This window comes from Cyprinodon tularosa, unplaced genomic scaffold (genome assembly GCF_016077235.1).
Source record: "Cyprinodon tularosa strain WSP-4 unplaced genomic scaffold, ASM1607723v1 ctg1412, whole genome shotgun sequence".
In the NCBI taxonomy this organism is placed as follows: Eukaryota; Metazoa; Chordata; class Actinopteri; order Cyprinodontiformes; family Cyprinodontidae; genus Cyprinodon; species Cyprinodon tularosa.
In genome coordinates this window covers 24,930-46,470 of record NW_024038235.1, presented here as the reverse complement: position 1 = coordinate 46,470, position 21,541 = coordinate 24,930, and the positions used below count along the sequence as shown (strand labels likewise).

The 21,541-nt window shown below is 41.5% G+C and overlaps 2 protein-coding genes across 2 annotated transcripts; both read left to right on the top strand.

Annotated features, from left to right (window-relative positions):
* Window positions 1–462: 462 nt before the first annotated feature.
* On the top strand, window positions 463–12,909 carry LOC119779026. The gene is made up of 6 exons (XM_038278527.1): window positions 463–932; window positions 2,428–2,630; window positions 3,148–3,262; window positions 9,565–9,684; window positions 10,606–11,016; window positions 12,628–12,909. Exons 1-6 carry the CDS (start codon window positions 465–467, stop codon window positions 12,907–12,909), a joined length of 1,599 nt encoding a protein of 532 aa, XP_038134455.1. The 5' UTR covers window positions 463–464.
* Window positions 12,910–14,468: 1,559 nt separating this feature from the next.
* On the top strand, window positions 14,469–21,099 carry LOC119779025. Its single transcript, XM_038278526.1, has 3 exons — window positions 14,469–14,608; window positions 19,317–19,804; window positions 20,890–21,099. The coding sequence occupies exons 2-3, from the start codon at window positions 19,328–19,330 to the stop codon at window positions 21,097–21,099; spliced, it is 687 nt and encodes a 228-aa protein (XP_038134454.1). The 5' UTR covers window positions 14,469–14,608; window positions 19,317–19,327.
* The last annotated feature ends 442 nt before the right edge of the window (window positions 21,100–21,541 follow it).

Genomic DNA, 21,541 nt, shown 5'->3' with positions numbered 1-21,541 from the left:
AGCAGCCAACTAAAATATCAGAACAGAATTAATTCAAGTCTGAAACTGAAACTAATCTTCCCATCATGCGATCCGTCATAAATTCCTGTTCAGCGTGAGATGAGTCAGCACTTTTCTCTATTTTGACTTTTATGTTCTGTCCAAGAAGCTTCTCTGAGGAGGATCCAGTAAAAGGACTAGACTGAGAGCAAGTTTAAAAGAAGCCAAAGTTTATCAAACCAGTTCTAACATTCAGGAGAACCTCTGTGTTATATAAGGTTGGACTAGGTCAATATTTGTCTCTGAGGGAGTGCCACTGTTGTTAATGATAAGCCACAGAGTGGAGATTCACACGCTCCTTTTTATTTTATCCTTCAGATAAGAGCAGAACTCCATGTGAGGCTGTCATCCAAAAGAGATCTGTTCTGTCCGAAATATTTTAACTCAAGCAATCCCACTTGACTCACATTTGGTAGTCCTGGAGGATGAGGGCACAGATGAACCGGAGAGGATACATGGAACACTTTGTCGAAAAACGACAACTGAACATAAAAGATCTGAAGGTTGAAGCTGAAAGGTTTGGTTTGGAAAACGGATACCTCCAAATGGAAAACATCCCAGAATATCCTAAACCAGAGTTCCATGTGAGTCTTCTGAAGCATGACACTACAGGATCAGGGTTACGTGGGATCAGGAAGGATGGAGGCTTCAGGGATCCATATGGGGGATCCCTGGTTTGGTGGAGTCTGACTGTGGGACCAGAGGAGCTGAAGGATGCTGAGATGAGGCTCCTGGAGAAGACCTTCCCAGACAGGATGGAGGTGGAAGATCCTGAGCAGCAGAGCTTCCTGTGGAGGTTTGCCACCTCTCCAGCCTTCAAGGAGACGTCCCGGCTGGGCTGGTACCGCTTCACCTTCTCACTGGAGGAGGTGCTGACGGCCTACAGAGAACAGGTGAGAACCTTCAACGGCTCAAACCAGGGGATTCAAGTTTTACCGAATCTGCTGATCAAAGTTCAAGAGAGTAAAAATTAATATTTGGATTTCGAAGGTACCTTCATGTTTGGGTAGGAAAGGTTCTGTCATATCTAAACAGCAGGACATTGCAAAAACCTTTTACTATGAGAGGAGATCAGGTTGGTTCTGTCCAGCTTTAATGTTTGCTTAGCGGTGCCAGACCTCCTCAAGTCAACCAACATCTCCGAGGTCTTTGAGATTTGATCAGGGTTGGGTACATCCTGACCATTGGGACCCTTTTAGTTCTCCACCAGCTTCCAGTTCTACCAGTTCATCTGCAGATGACCACTAAATAGCATCCATCCATCCATCCATCCATCCATCCATCCATCCATTTTCTTACACACTTATCCCAAGTGGAGTCGCGAGGGGTGCTGGTACCTATCTCTAGCAGTCAATGGGCGAGAGGCAGAGAAAAAGATGACAAACAACCATTCACACACACACTCACACCTAAGGGGACTGTAGAGAAGCAGATTAACAGTCATGTTTTTGGACTGTGGGAGGAAGCCGGAGTACCCTGAAAGAACCCACGTATGCTCAGGGAGAACATGCACACTCCATGCAGAAAGACTCTGGGGCGGGAATCGAACCCAGAACCTTCTTGCTGCAGTGCTACCCACTGCATCACTGAGCAGCCCACTAAATAGCAGATAACCTTAAAATAAATCCACATCTCCTTAGTTGAAGTCAGAAATCAAAAACTTGGGTTTGTTGCAAAATTAGGTGATCCTGCTTCTGACATGCCCTGCATAGTGGAGCCGGTACCTTGGAGCACTTCAGAACCAAATTGCTGCAAAACTGACCGTTTGCAACATTTTTCTCTGAGTTTCAGAACTTATAGAGCCAGACTGGCGGTAAAAGCCTCCTGAGGAAGCACCCAGTGCAATGGCTATATATATAAATATCCATCTATATAATGTAAACAAGCGGTGCATTAACCCTGTAGAAAGAACCTACTATAAAAAAATAAATAAAGCTGTTATATGTGGACACAATGTATATACTGTATATATCCCATGCACCTTTTTCTTCCTTTGGCACATTCTTCTTCTTTGACTATTGAGATGTGAGATCAATAAGGACAATCAATCAATCAATCAATCAATCAATCAATCAATCAATCAATCAATCAATCAATCAATCAATCAATTCTGGATGTTAGGCTGGTTGTGTAATTCAAAAGACACTTGCTGTTAATCAAAACAAAAGCACTACTCGTTCATTCGGAAGTTTAGAACATCCACCTCTCTGTTGTCCAGTCACACTTTACAACTCATTTTAAATTTTGATTTCATCTTTGAAGATCTCCTGGAAATTGTTACAACAAATATTCCAATAATTTTCTCATATAGAACCTAAATTCACAATGAATCAGATTATTCATAATTTATTTCTGGAAATGTTTACCAGCTTGTGGTTTTCTTTGCAGTTTTGCTCCGGTTCTGAGCCCATAATGCGAGTTTACAGGACAGTTCTATACAAACAAGAGGTGATGCATGTCGTTCTGGTCCACAGTCCAGCTAACCAGAACTTCTCCCGCTACCCTTTGCTCACCAATGACCCAGATGGCATCTGCGCTTACAGGGATGGCCATTTTATCTGGAGACCAGAGGCCATGTGTGAGACACATTGGTAAGAGCAGCGAAGTTTGGGATATTTCAGTTTTAATGACATCACAAATCATTAGATAATGATTAAATATCATTAGATAAAGAAAGAAGATTGCTGGAAGGTTCTTTTATTTTTAAAGAATAGTAACAGTTTTGGCAAAAAAGAAAGCACAGCCTGCTTCAATTACAGTTTTTCTCTATGTAATGTGACTCAGGAATAGTAGAATGTCTTGGATTCATTTCCCGGCCAGAGAGCTTTCTTCCTATAATGTGTTCTTCTAACAGAGATTCTGGGCTTTTTGTAATTTCTCTTAACTTCCCGCTCTGACGTTGGGCTGAATTTGGCGAATAAGATGGTCTCTAGGGGACAATCTTTGTCTGTGCATAACAGTGAACTTTATGTGCTTTGGATGGGGAAATTACAACCGTCATGTTTATTGGGTCTGTATAGAGAACCAGTGTTGGATGATAACAGGGTAGTTTGTTTTCACAGTGGCTATAGGCAGTCCAGTGTTTACTGAGCCTCTTCCTTCTTTCAGGTGGGAGCTGTTCTGCAGACATGACAGCCAGCAGCTGGAGGTCTGTGCTGCAGCTGAGAATCTGCATTACGTCTGGAACCATGCTGCTATTGCACTGCATGTTGGAAAAACACAGGTACAATAGTCTCCAAGTACTTTAACTGATCTTCAGTCCATTTCAGTGGGCTTATTGAAAACTCAGAGTAAGTTCTTGAGTAAGTAAAAGCATATGCTGAGTATTTGTTTCCGAAAAAGGCAGGATCCTGGATCAACCCACCACTGCTACATACTCCATGAACCAAATCTGCTCCATGGCAAGTTTATTGAGCTAACCCTGGTCTGCAGTACTAACAGGAAAACATCATAGAAGGTGTATCCTGTTACACAAGCCAGTAAACGTTGGAGCACTGATACTCCCCAGATATCTGAGCTAGGAGAGACTAATTATACCATAATTATGTCTTATTATATCTAGGTGATTTAATTTTACTGTGTTACTAGTTATTCAATTATGTTAATGTTCTGTCCACACATCACTTTATGACCCGAGAGCACACTCCCAGTGCTGATAAGATTCCCTGAGCTTTGCTGATTTGTATAATAGTAAAAACATTTAAAAGGCTCCTGTATGAAAGCCTATCATGGATATCACTGCTGCAAAGGTGTGTCTAGTCGGAGACCCATAAGTTTGATAAAAATTTTGCACTTAGCTGTAGGTATCAATGAAAACAATAATTTACTCAGTTTCAGACTTCAATAATGAATTATTTGTTCTTATATTTAAGGCAGAAATCAACACTTCACCCAAATAAAGTAATGGAAAACAGTAGATGGAGTTCAATTGAAGCACTCCTGCAAAGTTTCATATAAAATGCAGGACATGAGCAGACCTACACTCACCGGCCACTTTATTAGGTACACCTGTCCAACTGCTCGTTAACACTTAATTTCTAAGCAGCCAATCACATGGCGGCAACTCAGTGCATTTAGGCATGTAGACATGTCAAGACAATCTCCTACAGTTCAAACCAAGCATCAGTATGGGGAAGAAGGGTGATTTGAGTGACTTTGAACGTGGCATGATTGTTGGTGCCAGAAGGGCTGGTCTGAGTATTTCAGAAACTGCTGATCTACTGGGATTTTCACGCACAACCATCTCGAGGGTTTACAGAGAATGGTCCGAAAAAGAAAAAACATCCAGTGAGCGGCAGTTCTGTGGGCGGAAATGCCTTGTTGATGCCAGAGGTCAGAGGAGAATGGCCAGACTGGTTCGAGCTGAAAGAAGGGCAACAGTGACTCAAATAACCACCCGTTACAACCAAGGTGGGCAGAAGAGCATCTCTGAACGCACAGTACGTCGAACTTTGAGGCAGATGGGCTACAGCAGCAGAAGACCACACCGGCTGCCACTCCTTTCAGCTAAGAACAGGAAACTGAGGCTACAATTTGCACAAGCTCATCGAAATTGGACAATAGAAGATTGGAAAAACGTTGCCTGGTCTGATGAGTCTCGATTTCTGCTGCGACATTCAGATGGTGGGGTCAGAATTTGGCGTCTACAACATGAAAGCATGGATCCATCCTGCCTTGTATCAACGGTTCAGGCTGGTGGTGGTGGTGTCATGGTGTGGGGAATATTTTCTTGGCACTCTTTGGGCCCCTTGGTACCAATTGAGCATCGTTGCAACGCCACAGCCAACCTGAGTATTGTTGCTGACCATGTCCATCCCTTTATGACCAAAATGTACCCAACTTCTGATAGCTACTTTCAGCAGGATAATGCGCCATGTCATAAAGCTGGAATCATCTCAGACTGGTTTCTTGAACATGACAATGAGTTCACTGTACTCAAATGGCCTCCACAGTCACCAGATCTCAATCCAATAGAGCATCTTTGGGATGTGGTGGAACGGGAGATTCGCATCATGGATGTGCAGCCGACAAATCTGCGGCAACTGTGTGATGCCATCATGTCAATATGGACCAAACTCCCTGAGGAATGCTTCCAGCACCTTGTTGAATCTATGCCACCAAGAATTGAAGCAGTTCTGAAGGCAATAGGGGGTCCAACCCGTTACTAGCATGGCGTACCTAATAAAGTGGCCAGTGAGTGAATATGGTGAGCAGTAACAGAAAATAAAATAAAAATTAACCTACAACAACTCCAAGAGCAAATGTCATGGTGCTTGAATGAGATAAATGAAAGGAGTAATGCAGAGACTTGCTCTAAAGAAGATTCTCCATTTTGGTTTTCTTGTGTAGAGACAGAGGTAGTTGGTCAGGGGACAGAAAAAGGATCAGAGCTGAGAGAACAGAGGCAGGGAGAGGGGATGGCAAGAATCTGGAGTCGTGGCACAGAATGGGGTCAGACCCCTGGAGGGAGAATAAGGCTCACAGGTCATAGGACTAGGCGAGAGGCGGTGGCGAAGAGGCCGAAATGTAGTAGATGTCCAAAAATCTGAAAAACACAGTAAGGTCAGGAACGGGCGTGGCAAAGGGGCATGGCAAAGGCGAGAAAATCAGAAACTGGATCAGAAACAGACAATAAATCAGAAAAGGAACGCTGGACATTTACATTCCAATGGTTTTCAATTATCTGGCCCCATCAACTAGTTGAATTTGATTAAAAAACTAGAAGACAAGTGGAAGGAATGAGTGTTGATGAAAGTGAACGGGACCAGTGTGCAGGTGTGATCATTGACCAATCAGAGCGGGGAGTGGAGTACATATCCACTGTACATATCCCTGATAACAGGTCCAGTATCCTTGTTAGAGATTGCCCCTGTCCAGAAGACATGATGCTGAATTAATTTGATGTTATAATATCCGTTAGCGCAGAACCATAACTGAAGGACACCTTGAATCAATTTATTTTTAACCTTTGCAGTTTTACTTGAACTTTAACATGGAGGAATTCTACCTTTAGCTTCAGCCATATTGAGATAGGATCAGTTTTTATAAGTTAGATCAGCGGCCGGCAAGCTGCAGTTCCAGATTACCAGAGACTCTTTGGCTCTGTGGTTCACTCAATATATTGAATTGAAAGATTCGGTAATATTATCTGGTACTAACAAAGTTATTATCATCATCTATACCAACAGGCTGTAGTTTTTCCATATGGAGAAGACGGTTGATCCTTCATCTAAATGGATCTTAATTCTGCCTCAGCGGGATTTAGACATTCAAACAATGACTGATCAGTAGTTTCATAAAATAAGATTATGGAATCCAACATATTTACATCTCTAGGAAGCAGCATCAGAGAACAAGCACAGATTTTAAACACTGCTAAAGTTGTAGTTTTTCCTTCTGCAGGTGCTGAAGTTTGAAGCTGATCAACTGAGAAAAAATCTGAAGTACTGCCATCTGGAAGACATTAATTACGTTCCAAAGAATATGGCAGAAATCGGATTTTCTGACGCTAAAATGGCAGTGAAGAGTCTGTGGCCGGACTGGAGCGGTCCTCTGGAGAAGGAGAGCTCCCTCCAGGAGAGGTTGAAAGGTAGACGAGAAGAATTCAAACTCAACCAACACCAAAAAACTCAACCTAAAGTAAGATTTAATACATCTAAACCAAAGGTAAACATGAACGAACCGAGAAACCAGTACAAAGGAAGGAACAGTATGGAAAGACCTAAATGACAATAATAATAAACAACACAGGGAGCTTACAACAGACTCAGAAAAAACATATTTTGAGTTCATTATTAATCTGACACTAAATTATGTATTCATCTAAACAGATTGGTTTAAAGTTTTTTTTTCTATCTAAGGAAACCTTGATTTAAGTCAGTGACTCATATCTGTCATGATGGGATTCAGATTTCTAACCCACATGCAGAACACAACGGAGGCAGATGAAAAGTTTGGCTGTTTATTAAAACAAACACAATGTTATTTGATAGATGCTGGAAAACAGATCCGGGACTGGTCACACAGGGTTCTCTGTAGAGAGGGACAGTTAGGTTAGCCAGGATGCTGTAGATCTTTGTCAGAGGAATTGTGCAGGTTTGTACCTGTGACGTGATTCAGGTTTAGCAGCAGAGGGAGGGAACCAGGTGGGACCAGAGGCTAGAAGGTGGCAGAGGGCTAAGCAACGGAAGGGCTCGACTTCAGACTTATCAGTGTTCAGGTCCAGAGTTTCTTCCGATCCTCTTCTTGAGGGCGGGAAGGCAGGTTTAGACAGTTAGATTCTTCAGATGAGCTCCTGAGAGCCGGCAGGCAGATTTCAGCAGAGAAACTCTTCCAGAGTTCCAGGGTTCAGTCGGGTTTCTTCCTAAGAAGCAGAGAAGACAAAAACTGATTAGGTTCAGGTTCTGGTTTCAGGGGAGTCAGAGAATCAGGCAAGCTGGTTGGCCAGGCTTCGTTAACCATAACTGGCTTAACACTCTGGCGCTGGAGTGTAGTCCTGCCGCTGCTTATTTGCTGGTCTCCTGATGACTAATGAGTTGCAGGTGTGGTCGTCAGCTCAGCTCCAGGAGACCTAGGGCGCCCTCAGCTGGAGGAAGGTGGACAGACCTCCAGATCCCAACAATATTCATGATTTATTGGGGCTTTTCCATTTAAAATTCTGAAAAACCACTTTGTGAATGACTCCCAAGCATTTCCAAACCCAGCCACTGATGTTCTGCCAGCAGACTTAATTAATCTAGATCCTAGACATTCTCCAATTAGCGATTCTAGTTTTTCTTTCACTTTTTTTCTTAGAGGTTAAGGGAAAGCTCAGTAATCAAACATTAATAAATCTGCCAGTTCTGTTGACCTATACTCAAATTTTTCGAAAGCCTCTGCTCACATAGCTGCTCTAGGTACAAAATGTCTTTATGCGTCTCCAACCTTCCTCCTGTTTTTCCTCTTTTTTAAGGTGGCTTTGATACAGACTCTGGATTTCGAGCTGATGATAAAGTAAAGATTTTAGATGAGGTCGTAATAGCAACAGACAATAAGCAGCTCTTTAATGCCACCTGTGTTGATCTTATAAACAGCTTTGACACTGTCATTCATGAGATCCTTTTTAAAAGCCTTTCCAGTATTAGTCTGTCTTCAGGCTGCCTTTCTAACAGTGTGCAGCAGATGATGGTGGAAAATGTAGCATCAGAGTCTCCTAGGAGGTGCCACAGGGCTCCATCCTCAGGCTGGCCCTTTTTTCCATTTACATAAATGAAACAGTTAAAACCGATCATGGCTTTCAAATCTGCTTTTATGCTGATGATACTATCTTATATGTAAATCCTTCCATGGAAAATGTGGCTTCTATCCTTCATCATCATCAGCACTACATCTGTTGAATAAGTATTTAATAAGCTTCCATTTCATCTCAATACTACAAATACGTCATATATATAATAAAATACCTTATTTTATTTAGGAGGAACATTTTCACACTGATTATCCCACAATGACCTGTCCCAGTGATACAGCTTTGGACTTTGCCACCACGTGCAAATACTTAGGTATCTGGCATTACTCGTCTCCTCATAAAGCAAATTGATTAAATGCAAGCAAAGATCAAAGCAAAGGTATAATTTCCTTTCCGCAGTAAATTCACATCCCACAAAAAGCACCCTGGTGAAGATGACATTACTGCCTATTCTTAATTGTGGAAATATTCTTTACAAAATGGCCTCTAACACTGTCCTAAAAAAACTGGTCAGTCTTTAGCATTCAGGCACCAGTTTAATCAATAATGACCCATTTCAGACTCATCACTGCGATGGCTATAATCTCCTGGGTCGATGGCATTTGAACGCACATCGGCTCCATCACTGGTTTCTCCTCATTGAAAAAACAGTTTTTACCAAGAGTCCACCGCTCCTGTCATCCCTCAATCATAAAAACAGTTCAAATCAGCTTATTAGATTTACTTCTACTAAAAGTTAATCACCTTTGCCCTTAGTTCCTTTGGTTGTTCAAAATGTCAGGAACTTAGAACAAACTCAGACTTTGACCATTGAGTCCATGTTTTGAACACAAGCTCCATCATAGACTCATGCACATGTTGACATGCATACAGTTTATTCTTGGTTGTTAGCTGTGTTGCTTCTTCTGGCATGACAATGTTGAACCTTGTCCAGTTAGGATCTACAAAAAGTAAAAATGTCCTAAATTAAGTCTATTTACCCTTAATTTGAGAAGATAAATGAGATGATTTGCCAACTGAATTGGTATTTTTACTCTAAAAATAAGATAACTAGATAATATTCACTTGAGAAAAGACAATACAATGCCAGACAGTTTTCTTGTTCTATTGGCAAGGTGTCTCACTTACCTCCTCAATTGAAGAAAAAATTCACTTATTTTAAGAAAAAATGACTTATTTAGATTTCTATTTTTTGCAGTGCAGGTAAAATAAAAGTAATATAAAAAATTGAATATTAATCTAATTTCCCTCCAGTTTCAAACAGAAGTTCTAAATTAATTGTCCACTCTGTGGTCCAGTCACAGATATCCAGCTGGTTCTTGTTGGGTGGCCTGCAGTGGGGAAGAGCTCCAGTGGGAACACCATACTGGGAAGAACCGCCTTCAGCACCAGCAGAACAGCCTTTATTCCTCCCTCAGGTAACCCACACAAACTCCCACATCAACACCAGTTAATGGCTTTGGGTCCACCGGAACACTAGGTCTGTTTATCTTTCCCTTAACTTACCATGACATGCCCCATGCACTGGTAACCACCATCCCCTCCACAGGACCAGGTGTCCAACCACACTTTCTACTGTAGCTCCTCATATCTGGACTTCGATTCCAAGAGGAGCTGAATCAGAAGCTGGTGTAGATTATGATGTTTACACTAACAGAACTGGATGAGGTGATCCAGGAAGCTGTGTCTCATAACATTAAATATTAATTTATAAACCAACACCATGAAATGTTCTTTCAGGAAACTTTCTTTATAAATGTAAAAGTTCTTCCTGTTACGTTCAAAAAATGTAGGTTCATAAAAGAGAAACCGAGTCCGCACAGAATAGGGATTTTTGGCCTCTGCAGAGGGAGAGAGCCACGTTCAGCCACATCTGCTCTCGGGTGGCTTTCCTCAGCAGAAGCCTTTTTATTAGCAGATCACAACAGGATGGGGTGGGTCTTAAGATAGGAATGACCCTGTAATGACCAATCAGCTGGAGGCAGGTCATAAGACAGAATGACCCTGTAATGACCAATCAGCTGGAGGCAGGTCATAAGACAGAATGAGCCTGTAATGACCAATCAGCTGGAGGCAGGTCATAAGACAGAATGACCCTGTGATGACCTTCTGGCTGGAGGCATGTCTTCAATGTTTCATATGTACACACATTAACTGTCTTCAATAAACCTAACACTTCCTCTTAATCCGGGCTGACTGGAAATGCAAAGAGGAAACTGTGGGCCCAGAGGTTCCTTCTAACTGTTGTTGCACATCTTAAGGTCAGAGGTTGACTGGGTCAATGTTCAGGTATCAAAGCTTGTTCTCTGTCCTCAGGTGTAAGCCAGTGCTGTCTGCAGCGAGGGACCATCTTCAACAGGGAGGTGACCATCATCGACACCCCAGGGCTCTCTGGAAGGTCTAACCCTGATCTGAAGAAGGAGATCTTCAGATGCATCAACCTGTGGAGTCCTGCTCCCCACGCCGTCCTGCTGGTTGTCAGACTGGGATTCTTCACCACAAATGTTGAAGAAACAGTGAAGCAGATGGAGGATATGTTTGGGGAAAACGTTTGGAGCCGAACCATGATCCTCTTCACCCACCAGGACCAGGCGGAACCAGATGTTAAAACCCAGCTGCAGAAGAATGGAGACCAGATGGAGATTTTGTTACAGAAAGTGGGGAACAGATTTCAGGTCCTTAATAACAATCCAAGGCACAGAGATGTTCAGCAGGTCTGGGATCTGCTGTCTGAGGTGAAGGAGATGCTGGTAACACAAGACTTCTTCAATAAAAACCTGCTTCTCTGTTGAGGCTTCAGTGTCTGAGGAACCCAGTGGGATGGAGCAGAAGAAGATGAAGCGGCTCGCATCCATCAGACGTTCCATGAAGCTGGATACAAACATTGATGAGTGGAAGCCACATGATCTCAGCTCCAACAAATGCTGGTTCATTTCCTTTTTAGCTCCGTCTTCATTTACAGACGCTTCAGCAGAAACTGTTTTTATAACCAGAGGGAAAGCTAACTTTGTACCATTAATAATCTGAGATGGTGATAAAAGGATGATTCAAACATCCAGCTGGTTTCTTTTGTCAGCTTCCCTCTGCAGCTCTTCTTTTTAGGCCAAAAGTAAATGCTGGACCAGCTAGGGTCAACTTTAATCCAGTGATAAATTTACCTCCAAACTGGGAAGTTGAAGCTCGCTTCCAGGTTCCTGCTTGCGGACGCTCATATCCTTTTTTTTTCTTCTATTTTTTTTACAGTGTCCTGTGTGGCGATGTGGCAATAAGAATAATCGTCTTATGTCAAAAAGAGCCCACCAGATTTTGCTTTTGTAATGCTGTTCCGCTTGATTTATGCATGTAAATAGCTTTATTATAATTCATGGTGGGAATATTACAGATTATATAGAAACTGCAATGTACGTAGAACAGAAAAGGAAAAACAAGGAAAAGGAGAAAAGATGGAAGAAAGAGGAGATAAAAGAGAGACAATGATAAAAAAATCTTCTGTACGCTCATATCCTAAAAAACGACGATAAACTCTGTTCTATTTATTTTGTGGATTAAAACGGCACTGAAACATCTCGTCTTACAGTGTAGAGTACAGCATGTACTGCTGACTGAATTATAGATGAACGATCAAGAATTGCCAAAAAAACTGTCAAAGTGGAATTTTTTTTTATATTATAACTATGCAGGGAGTTTTACAGATTATATGGACACTGCAATGTAAGTAGAACAGAAGAGGAAAAACAGAAAAGAATGGAGAAAAGATGAAAGAAAGAGGAGATAAAAGGGAGATAGTGATAAGACATTTTCAATCTGCTTCGTCACCTGCAAAGAAATGTAAAAAGAACAGCACAGCCAACAGACATGGTACAAGATATTCTATATAGTAACACCTAAATGCTATCACTGAAGTAGTATTATTTAGTCTGACATGTACTCTGTGTTACCTGAAGATAAGAGAGTGGGATTTGTGTTTGGAAGTGAATCTCTGAGTACCTGGAACCAAGCACCTGCAGTTGTTTGTGAGGGTGCACTAGTGCATGTAAAGTTTATCCATAGAGAAAATGCTCAATAGTGGTTGTGGAGAGCCAAAGAGGTGCCCCACCAGAGCACTGAGTCCAGCGCCGGGAGACCCAAAGCCCCAGACACCCAAAGGGACCCCAAGCACGAAGGCACCAAGGAGGGGCCAGCCCAAGAAATCCGACCCCCAGCCACCGCAATGCCGGAGCCGTCGGGACTGGATGAGGTGATCCAGGAAGCTGTGTCTCATAACATTAAATATTAATTTATAAACCAACACCATGAAATGTTCTTTCAGGAAACTTTCTTCATAAATGTAAAAGTTCTTCCTGTTACGTTCAAAAATGTAGGTTCATAAAAGAAAAACTGAGTCCGCGGGAACGAGACCGCAGGCCCCGCCGGCAGCCAGCCACTCTGAAGTGAACCCGGTCCTGGGCCCCAGGGATCCGAGGCCCCCGGGACACCCCAACCCCCGGCAGGAGCCCCAGCCGGAGAAGCCGCCAGGAATGGGCCAGCAGCCACCCGGGCATCCACCCCCAAACCCCGAGCTCCACCAGCGCACCGGCGAGCCCAGGCGCCATTCAGTGGAGGGAGAGCAGGATGGGGGGAATGGGCTCCGCACTTGGCGGTGACTTGAAATGTGCTTGGGAAAGGGGGCAGTTCAGACCCCAACCTGGGAGAGAAAAAGAAAAAAAAAAAACTCAGTCTCAATAATGCCTTCCCACCCTAGTGCCCCCACTCACACCACAAAAAATAAAAATAAAAAACACGGACACACATTCACACTTAACACTCACCTCCAATAGTCCCAGAGCCAAGGACCCGGCGGCACTGGTGGTTGGTCCCGGGATTATCGGATGACTCAATAAGTGAACCTGAAATCCGGATGGGGGGGAGGGGAGAGGTGACACGCCACACCAGCCCATTTCATTCCTGCTTCGAGCCCAGCCCCCCACCCCGCACCCCGACCAGACCACCCCTGGGATCGGGGCCCACACGCCCCGAACAGGTCATCCAACCAGAGCGCCCTCCCACGCCCCTCTCTCCAACATTCTCTGGGGATGTGACGGCCCCGCCACCGGCAGGCCACCTTGGCCCCGCAGCAGCCCCTCCCCAAGACCACAGACCAGGCGGCTTGCTCTTCCTCCAGGCCCAACACCCCAGGCTGCAGCCGAGGAACAGGGGTGTGAGAAGACCCCGATCCTATTTGAAATGAAAGAATAAATACAAGTCACTCCTTGTGCAACAAGTATTTTTATTATTATGATTTCTATACTGAATGTCAGAATGAGGTTTTACTACATTGTGATCATTGATCAGCAGCAGAGGAGGGCCGTAGTGATCAATAATAAATGGCCTGTACTTATATAGCACTTTTTCAAGTCAGGAGACTTGACCACTTTACACTACATTCAGTCAGTCACCCATTCACACACATGCTAATGGTGGTAAACTACAATGGGGCTCACTGACAGAAGCAAGGCTGCCATACACTAGCACCACTAACCAACATCAGTAGTTAATGTGGGTGAAGTGTCTTGCCCAAGGACACAACAACACTGAAAGTCGGCTTGAACCGACAACCTTCTGATTGCAGGGCAAACTCCATGACCCGACGCCACTGCTGCCCCAAATCTACGTACTGTGCCTGAATGTGAGAATGATGTTTTACTGTATTGTGATCATTGATCAGCAGCAGAGGAGTGCCGTAGTGATCAATGTAGCCATCCCACATGATGGAAACATCAGGAAAAAGGAACATGAGAAATTGGAGTAATGCCAACAGCTACTAGAGTGAACCTTAAAGGTGAAGGTAATGGTAATGCCCATGGTCATTTGAGCAGTGAAGTAGTGGTTCCAAGGGTAACACTTTGAGATGAAAGTTAAGGAAACTCTACCAGGGTGGTGGCTGAGTCACCTGTACTTACATGACCCATAGGGTTTTGTTGACTTTTTGTATTTTGCGCCCGTATATATATATATATATATATATATATATATATATATATATATATATATATATATATATATATATATATATATATATATATATATATATATATATATATATATATATATATACACACACACACTCACCCTGTATATTCCTCCACGGTCTAAACCACTTTGTTGTCATGTGTGAGGTACATCTTTCAGTTTCGTTTTTCTTTAGAAGTGAAACTTAAGAGGTGGAGGAGGGACTTGGGGATTAGAATCAGCAGTTTAGAAAACTCTTTAAAAGGATGCTGCTGGAGCGCTGCCTGGTTAGTCTGTTTAGGCTGCTTCCAGGTTCTGGCTCTTCAGATTAACCTCCAGAGTTTCCTCCGTGCTGTAAGTTACCTTGAGTCTTTATGTGATTTGGGACTGATTATCCTGGATTTAGGGTTTCTTTTTGCAAAATTTGTCTTTTGGTGAGTTTGAAAAATCTTCCTCAGGCTATTGAGAGACTTTAAAAGATTAGAACCTTTCATTCTGATTGACCAAATATTACAACCTTAGTCTTTTAATTTTATGACATTTATGACATTTCCATACTTTATTAATATCTTTTAGTATGACTCATACTAAATAGTAGGCCTACTCTGTACCACCAAAAGAGCAAACCACCAAAAAGACATCAAAAGAGACAAACAGTTTGCTGGACTCTGAAACTGATCAGTCTTGGTTCCCAGAGACTGTAACCAATAAAACAACTCAGGTCTGCAAATATACCTATGATTTACTACCCTGGTTTAATTATCAGGGAAAAAAGCTGATAAGGCTAACTGAAAAGCCTGAGGGCTAACTGAAATGTTTTCCGATGAGGTGTGGTTTTATAGAGAAGCAGATTGAGTAAATTTGAACTCTGGTTTTCTGCAACAAAGACCTGCACACATATACAGAATAAACACACATAGCTTCTCTCTAAATACTTTGAGTCAACAAAGTATTTAAGTCAGTAAGCCTTAAGTAATCCTCTGAGCAAAAGCTAAAAAAAATTATACAAATATAGGGGGAAAAAAATGCTTAATACTTTATGAATCTTCATATTGCCTGAGCTGTTGGAAACAGGGACTTTAACAGCAGGCACGTGCAGAGGGGGGGCTAAGGGGGCTTGAGCACCTGCCCCTTTTGCTCCATGATCCCAATGTGCCCTTTTGGTCCCTTTTTTTTTTTTTTTTTTTTTTTTTTTTTTTTTTGACACATGTACTGAAATTATTATTATTATCTTTTTTTTTGGCAAGAAAAACAATACAATAAGCCCTACGGTCACATTGTTACCTTTGACCTTTGACCGGTGATGACGCACTTGCCTCTCGCACAGTCAGATAAGGCGGCTAACTGCGGAGCTAAAGGTAGCGAACATTCCACATTACACTGTGGCCGCTGCTCATTTGGCCCTAAGCAAGATCAACCATGATCGGACGGATGGCTATGTCTTCAGTCTGCACCGCCTCTCCAATGTCAACCTGAATAGACATGTAAGTGAAACCAAATGAGCCCCATGGATGATGCAGTATTGTTTGATCTAAAACACTGTTTACTCTGTGCTTTTAGTCTTTTACATTGAAAATTATGTTTTTTAATTCACAAAAAACTGTTCTGTAATGATTACAGAACAGTTTTTTTGTGAATTAAAAAACATAATTTTTGGTGAAAATACTGGAGTAGGCTTGCTACTTGTCAAACAATGGAAAACTTTGAACGTTGTATAATTTCTCTACTTTAGCAAAGAGTAGCGGTTTAAACGGAGGAAAGTATAGGACGCGGCGCGCCTTTCTCTGAAGAACTACTGAGCGGGAGGAGACAGCCAGGTGAGGAAAAGCTGTTCTTATCTATCGATTCAGTATTTTTATCATACAGACATTAGGCTGTTGTTCTTGTGCTATGAGCTAGCTGCTAGCTAATGACTTTGCTAGCAAAGCAAGATAACTAAAAAGCTTCCCTGTGTCGTTAATGATAGTAGGACATTCTTCAGTATTACTTATGCAGTAGGGGCACATCGCCCGTCAAAAACCTATCATCTCCATAATGGATATATGTCTGATTTTCTAATTTCCTTTGCTGCATGATGTACATTTCATGTATTCTAGCGTTAGGTAAATGTATCTTGAAGGAGAACTCATCCAGAACTACCATGATAGATATATGATAGATATAATGTATGAAGCTGGTGAAAACAAAACTGCGCAGCTTATGCAAGGAGGATCGGTTGTCAGACCTTCTTTTGTTGGCAATCGAGGAGGATGTGCCAATCATTCACAGTGAGGTTAACATTTTTAAAGACATGGCTAACAGAAAACTGCTGCTGTGAACAAAAGAGAACAAAAATAGCAAAAATGCTTAAAAGTTGGAAATTTGTTTTTAAACTGTTAAATCACCATGACGGAAAATAAGTTTTTGGATCATAATCTTGGATTTAGTTTGGGGGAAAAAGAAAGGCAAGAGACTGAAATAAATAAGACATTGACCTTCACTCAACACAGAAAAGATGAGACAATGAGGAAAAAAAGAAAAGAGAAACTGACAAGAAAAAACGAAGAGGAAAGATTGAAGAAAATGTATATAGGTACTTACAAAATACACTAAGACACAAACAGAGTAGGCTTTTCTCATGGTGACATGCATTAATAAAATGTTTGCTTTTGTTCTTTTTTTTCTGCAGTTCCACGTTAAAGTTTGATGCAGCAGCTCTGCTTTTCTGAATGGACCGTCTCCATCTCCACTGTCAGTACAGCAAACCAGGCAGACATTCTTTTTTATGGATTACAGTACACTAAAAGGTTGCATTGTGCCCTTGTATGCATTTTTAACAGTTTAATTCTGTAAAGACAAAATATGTCTGGTGGTCCAGCTCTGATTTACATATTTGGCTAAATTGCAGGTTTGAATATTGTAATACTTTCCTATAACAAAATAGACCTGCAGAAAGAAATTACTAATAATTTTTTTACATATGCATAGTTCTATGTTCCATGTAGAGATTTCCCTTAGCTTTGATTGTATGTCTCACAATTTTGTAATTTATCATTGTTCATTAAACTCTGAAAGCTATGTGACTTTGTTAATATTCTGTCCTAAAATGTGATAAGATGTGCCCTTTTTTTTTTTGAGCACCTGCCCCTTTAGTGGTCTCTGCACGGCCCTGTTTAACAGTCCCAAAAGTTGTAGTAAGTGTGCATCAGATTGTGCTTCACCTAATAACGCTGTGTACTTGAAGCCTATGATGATGCAATAACCAAGCTCGCACCGTAAGGACGACCAAAAAACAGTTATAAGAACCTTTTTATTAATCTGAAGAGTTATATGTTAACTAATTCATAACTAACATGTAGCGTTTCAAGTTAGAGGACCCCAAAGTAATCATTATTACTACAACAGGTCTTCATCCTCCTTAATCCTAAGCTGATGGTGGTGAAATACATTGTATCCACAGCCATGGACATCATTTTTTACTTTTCTTTTTATCCAAGGTTCAGCAGGAAACTGTTTTTCTAGACTAGATATGACTTCATGGAGAGCACCATTTCTCTCCAGCTTCTTGAATTTGGTTCAAAATATGCAGCTCTACATTAAACCAGGGAGCCACCTCTCTATTTTTTAAGTTTATTCTTCTTCAAAGGGCTATGTTGTCTAAGGCAGTACGCAGAGAACTAGCAACATTAATTTTTTAAAGGAGAATAAACTACATGTTTGTCCACTGCAGTATTGTTCAGTGATACAAAGGAGACACAAGTAAAACAGGTTCTTTAAAATTATAAATGCATTATCTGATAATGATCTGCTAAGGTGATACCTTCTTTTTGGGGAGAAGTAGTCTGATTAAGTAGGTCAAGAAGGTCATTAAAAGAAATATTGTTATATCTTCACATTCAATGTCTTATGTCAGCACAAGGTCCAAAGTATGAGGATGAGAATGTGTAGCACTAGGCAGATTTTTGAACAAAGTCAAAAGTCAAAGTCTTATGGTGCAACCATTTTTGGCATTTACTTAATCATAGTTTCTTAAACACAAGTGTTTCATGTTAGCAGGGTAGGACATAAAACTATTTTGTTAAATTAACTAAATATGATTAAGTAAATGCCAAAAGCGGTTGCATTATTTTTTTCAGTTCTGGTTGTCAAAAACACTTAAATGCCAAAGCTTGGATGTTGGGTCACACGCTAGTCAAAATGCTTCAATGCTTTAGAGATAAGTTGGGGGGCAAAGCGTTTTTAACGTGTTTTTAAGCAACAAAGTCTGACTCAGAACGTCAATTGAGCTGTTTGAATGGGTGCGTAGATCCGGTGGGAGTGAGTTCCAGAGTGGCTAAAAGCTGTCCTCCCCATGGTAGACGGTCAGAGGGAACAGTGCGACAAATGGAAGAACAGGATCTGACGGTGAGGTTGATGTGGGGTAGAGAGGTTGTGGAGAGTCTTGAACGTTAGAAGAACTATTCTGCAGTTTATAAGATGGGAAATGGGAAGCCAGTTTAGCAGGTGGAGGACAGGTGTAATGTGATGGTTTGAGGGAATATGTGTAACTAGCAGCTGAGTTCTGGACGTGTTGTTGTTTATGACAAGTTTTTTGTTTTGGGGGGAGGGGGGGCAGTCTAGGCGGGAAGTAAACAAAGACAGCATTGGAGTGACTTTAAAGAGAAGGACAGAGATGGTTTATGTTGCAAAGATGGCAGTAAGCTGACAGAGTAATACTGTGGACATGAAAGGAAAAGGTGCTGTTGAGGATGGCGTGTGTGTATATGTAAGCACATAGTTAGCTAGCTGCAGGAAAAGGCCATGGTTATCAACTGGTTCCTGTCTGAAACTTTCAGAGAAAGTAGAACCTGACAAAATAAAAAAAAAACTGTCATCCTTTTCTCCATTCAGTTTATCTCCCTTTGCACCATTAACCAATAGAAATTGTCTTGTATGGAAACCTGAAACTAAGCTATCTACATAAAAAAGAGAAACCTTGCAGTTTAAGAACAAAAACACCTTTACAAAGACAAACTTCCAAGAATATCCCACACAAACATTTTGGCCTGAAAAGATAAAATTTACTCTTTATTCTACTTCACAGGGCATTGCATCATGAATAGTGAAAAAAAAAAAACTGAAATCAAAGCCAAACATTTAAAGCTAGATGATTTGAAAAAGGAGAAGGCTGGCGAGACGAACAGATACCTGCACAAAACAAACATCCCAGAATATCCTAAACCAGAATTTCATGTGAATCGTCTGAAACATGAAACCACTGCAGGTGGACTTGAAGGGATCTGGAAGGATGGAGGCTTCAGGGTTCCAGAAAAAGACTTAAGGGATCCAGATGGAGAATCCAAAATATCCCTGATGTGGTGGAGTCTGGCTGTGGGACCAGAAGAGATAAATGATGCTGAAGATAGGCTCCTGAAGGAGACCTTCCCAAATCGGAGGGAGGTGAGAGATCCTGAGCAGCAGAGATTCCTGTGGAAGTTTGCCACCTCTCCAGCCTTCAAGGAGACGTCCCGGGTAGGCTCGTTCCGCTTCACTTTCTCACTGGAGGAGGTGCTGATAGCCTATAGAAAACAGGTGAGAACCTTCAACAAGTCAAACATTTGATCTTTCATGGGTCCCTCAGCCTATTCCCCCTATTTTGCAGCCATTTGTTTCCGGTTTCTTTCCACTCTTTTTCTGCATCAGATCCTCTGCTGTAGGTTTGGACTTCATCAACAGCCTCCATCTTGGTTCCTTTCATTTATCTACAATGGTTGAACGTTTCTGTGTGGCTACAAATTAATAAATTAAAGTTGAAATGAAACTGTCAACCAAACTAACTTAATTTAGCAGATTGTTCCGTATTATTATCAATAATTATACACAAATGTGAAAAATATAAAAGTAAAAGAAAACATGTACAGTTGTTTTCCCTTGTTTGGCAGGGCATCGCCATGTTGTATTGTTACAAACTGTGACATCATGGTGCTGGTTAATGCTTCAGCTAGCAGTTGAATATATTGATCAAACCAGCTATACCTCACAACCATAAAACACTTAAGAAATTTGGTTTGATGGAAGATGAACCTGAAAGGCCTCTCAAGCGTCTAAATACCATTGCTTATGCTTTCGAGCAAATTTACTGAGTGACTTGAGACGTAGGAAGGAGAGAAGAGGCAGTTTTGGAGCTGGGGTTTCGACTATCCATGCTACGCGAAGATCGGCCCTACCTTGTCAACAAACGGAGGCATGTAACTAACGGACACTTCAGAAATAAACCCTGCAGGATGGCAGGGGAGAGATGTTACCGGAAAATAACCTGACTGCCTGTTGTGGCAATGGGGAATCACAGTAAGCAAAGCTCAAAGCTAAAAAAAAAAAAAAACGTGATTTAGGCGCTTCAGTGTCCTTTCAGCTTCATCTTCCATCAAACCTAATGTTTTAAGTCTTTTTTATAGTTGCAATGAATCGCCGGTATATCCCGTGTATTCAATTACTAGCTGAAGCATCAACCAACCCTGTGATGTCACCGTTTGAGGTACTGCAACATTCAGTTTATTACATTTATATTTTTCTATTTTGTAGTATAATTATTGATAATGGTAAGACACAACCTCTTGAATTAAATTAGTTTGGTTGACTATTTCATATCCACTTAAAATTCTGTCTTCTTTCTCCAGTTCTGCTCTGGAGCTGAGCCCATCATGCGGGTGTACAAGACTGTTCTGCACCCACAGGAAGTGATGTACGTGGTTCTGGTCCACAGCCCAGATTTCAATGAGACGTTCAAAGACTGTCCTTTATTGGAGGATAACCCAGAAGCCATCTGTGTTTACAGAGATGGGCATTTCATCTGGAGGGCACAGGCCATGTGTGGCACTCATTGGTAAGCAGAACAACAGTTCTTAAATGCCTGTTGAATAAAAAGTAAGATAGAGTTAAAGTTACTACAAGTTTGAGTTTGCTACTGCAGTACTTTAATAAACCAGGAATCATAATCTGACGGCAGCACAGGGAAGCAAACAACCAGGCAGTCATATCTAAAATGTTACCAGTTAACCTATGATCCTGAGGGAGGAAGTCAGAGTACCTGGAGAGAACCCACTCATTCACCAGTAGAACATGCAGACTTCACGCAGTATTTGAACCCAGGACCTTTTTTCTGATTGGCAGCGTTGCAAATCACTGAAACCATGTCTTCATTTAATATTACCAACTACAACATACCTGTATTTTACATAAGTCTAATTTCTCAAGTCCCGAACTGAAATAAAACAACATAATTATTTGCAGTCATAACCCATCATTTCCTTAATTTCCATATTTGGTTTG

Excerpts from the sequence above, each read along its gene's own strand:
- LOC119779026 (XM_038278527.1), top strand. The coding sequence starts at position 465 with ATGAGGGCACAGATGAACCGGAGAGGATACATGGAACACTTTGTCGAA. Across the intron at positions 3,263-9,564 it reads TGCATGTTGGAAAAACACAG|TCACAGATATCCAGCTGGTT; the intron begins GTACAATAGTCT and ends TCTGTGGTCCAG. Across the intron at positions 11,017-12,627 it reads CTGAGGTGAAGGAGATGCTG|GTTCATAAAAGAAAAACTGA; the intron begins GTAACACAAGAC and ends TCAAAAATGTAG.
- LOC119779025 (XM_038278526.1), top strand. The coding sequence starts at position 19,328 with ATGAATAGTGAAAAAAAAAAAACTGAAATCAAAGCCAAACATTTAAAG. Across the intron at positions 19,805-20,889 it reads TGATAGCCTATAGAAAACAG|TTCTGCTCTGGAGCTGAGCC; the intron begins GTGAGAACCTTC and ends TTCTTTCTCCAG.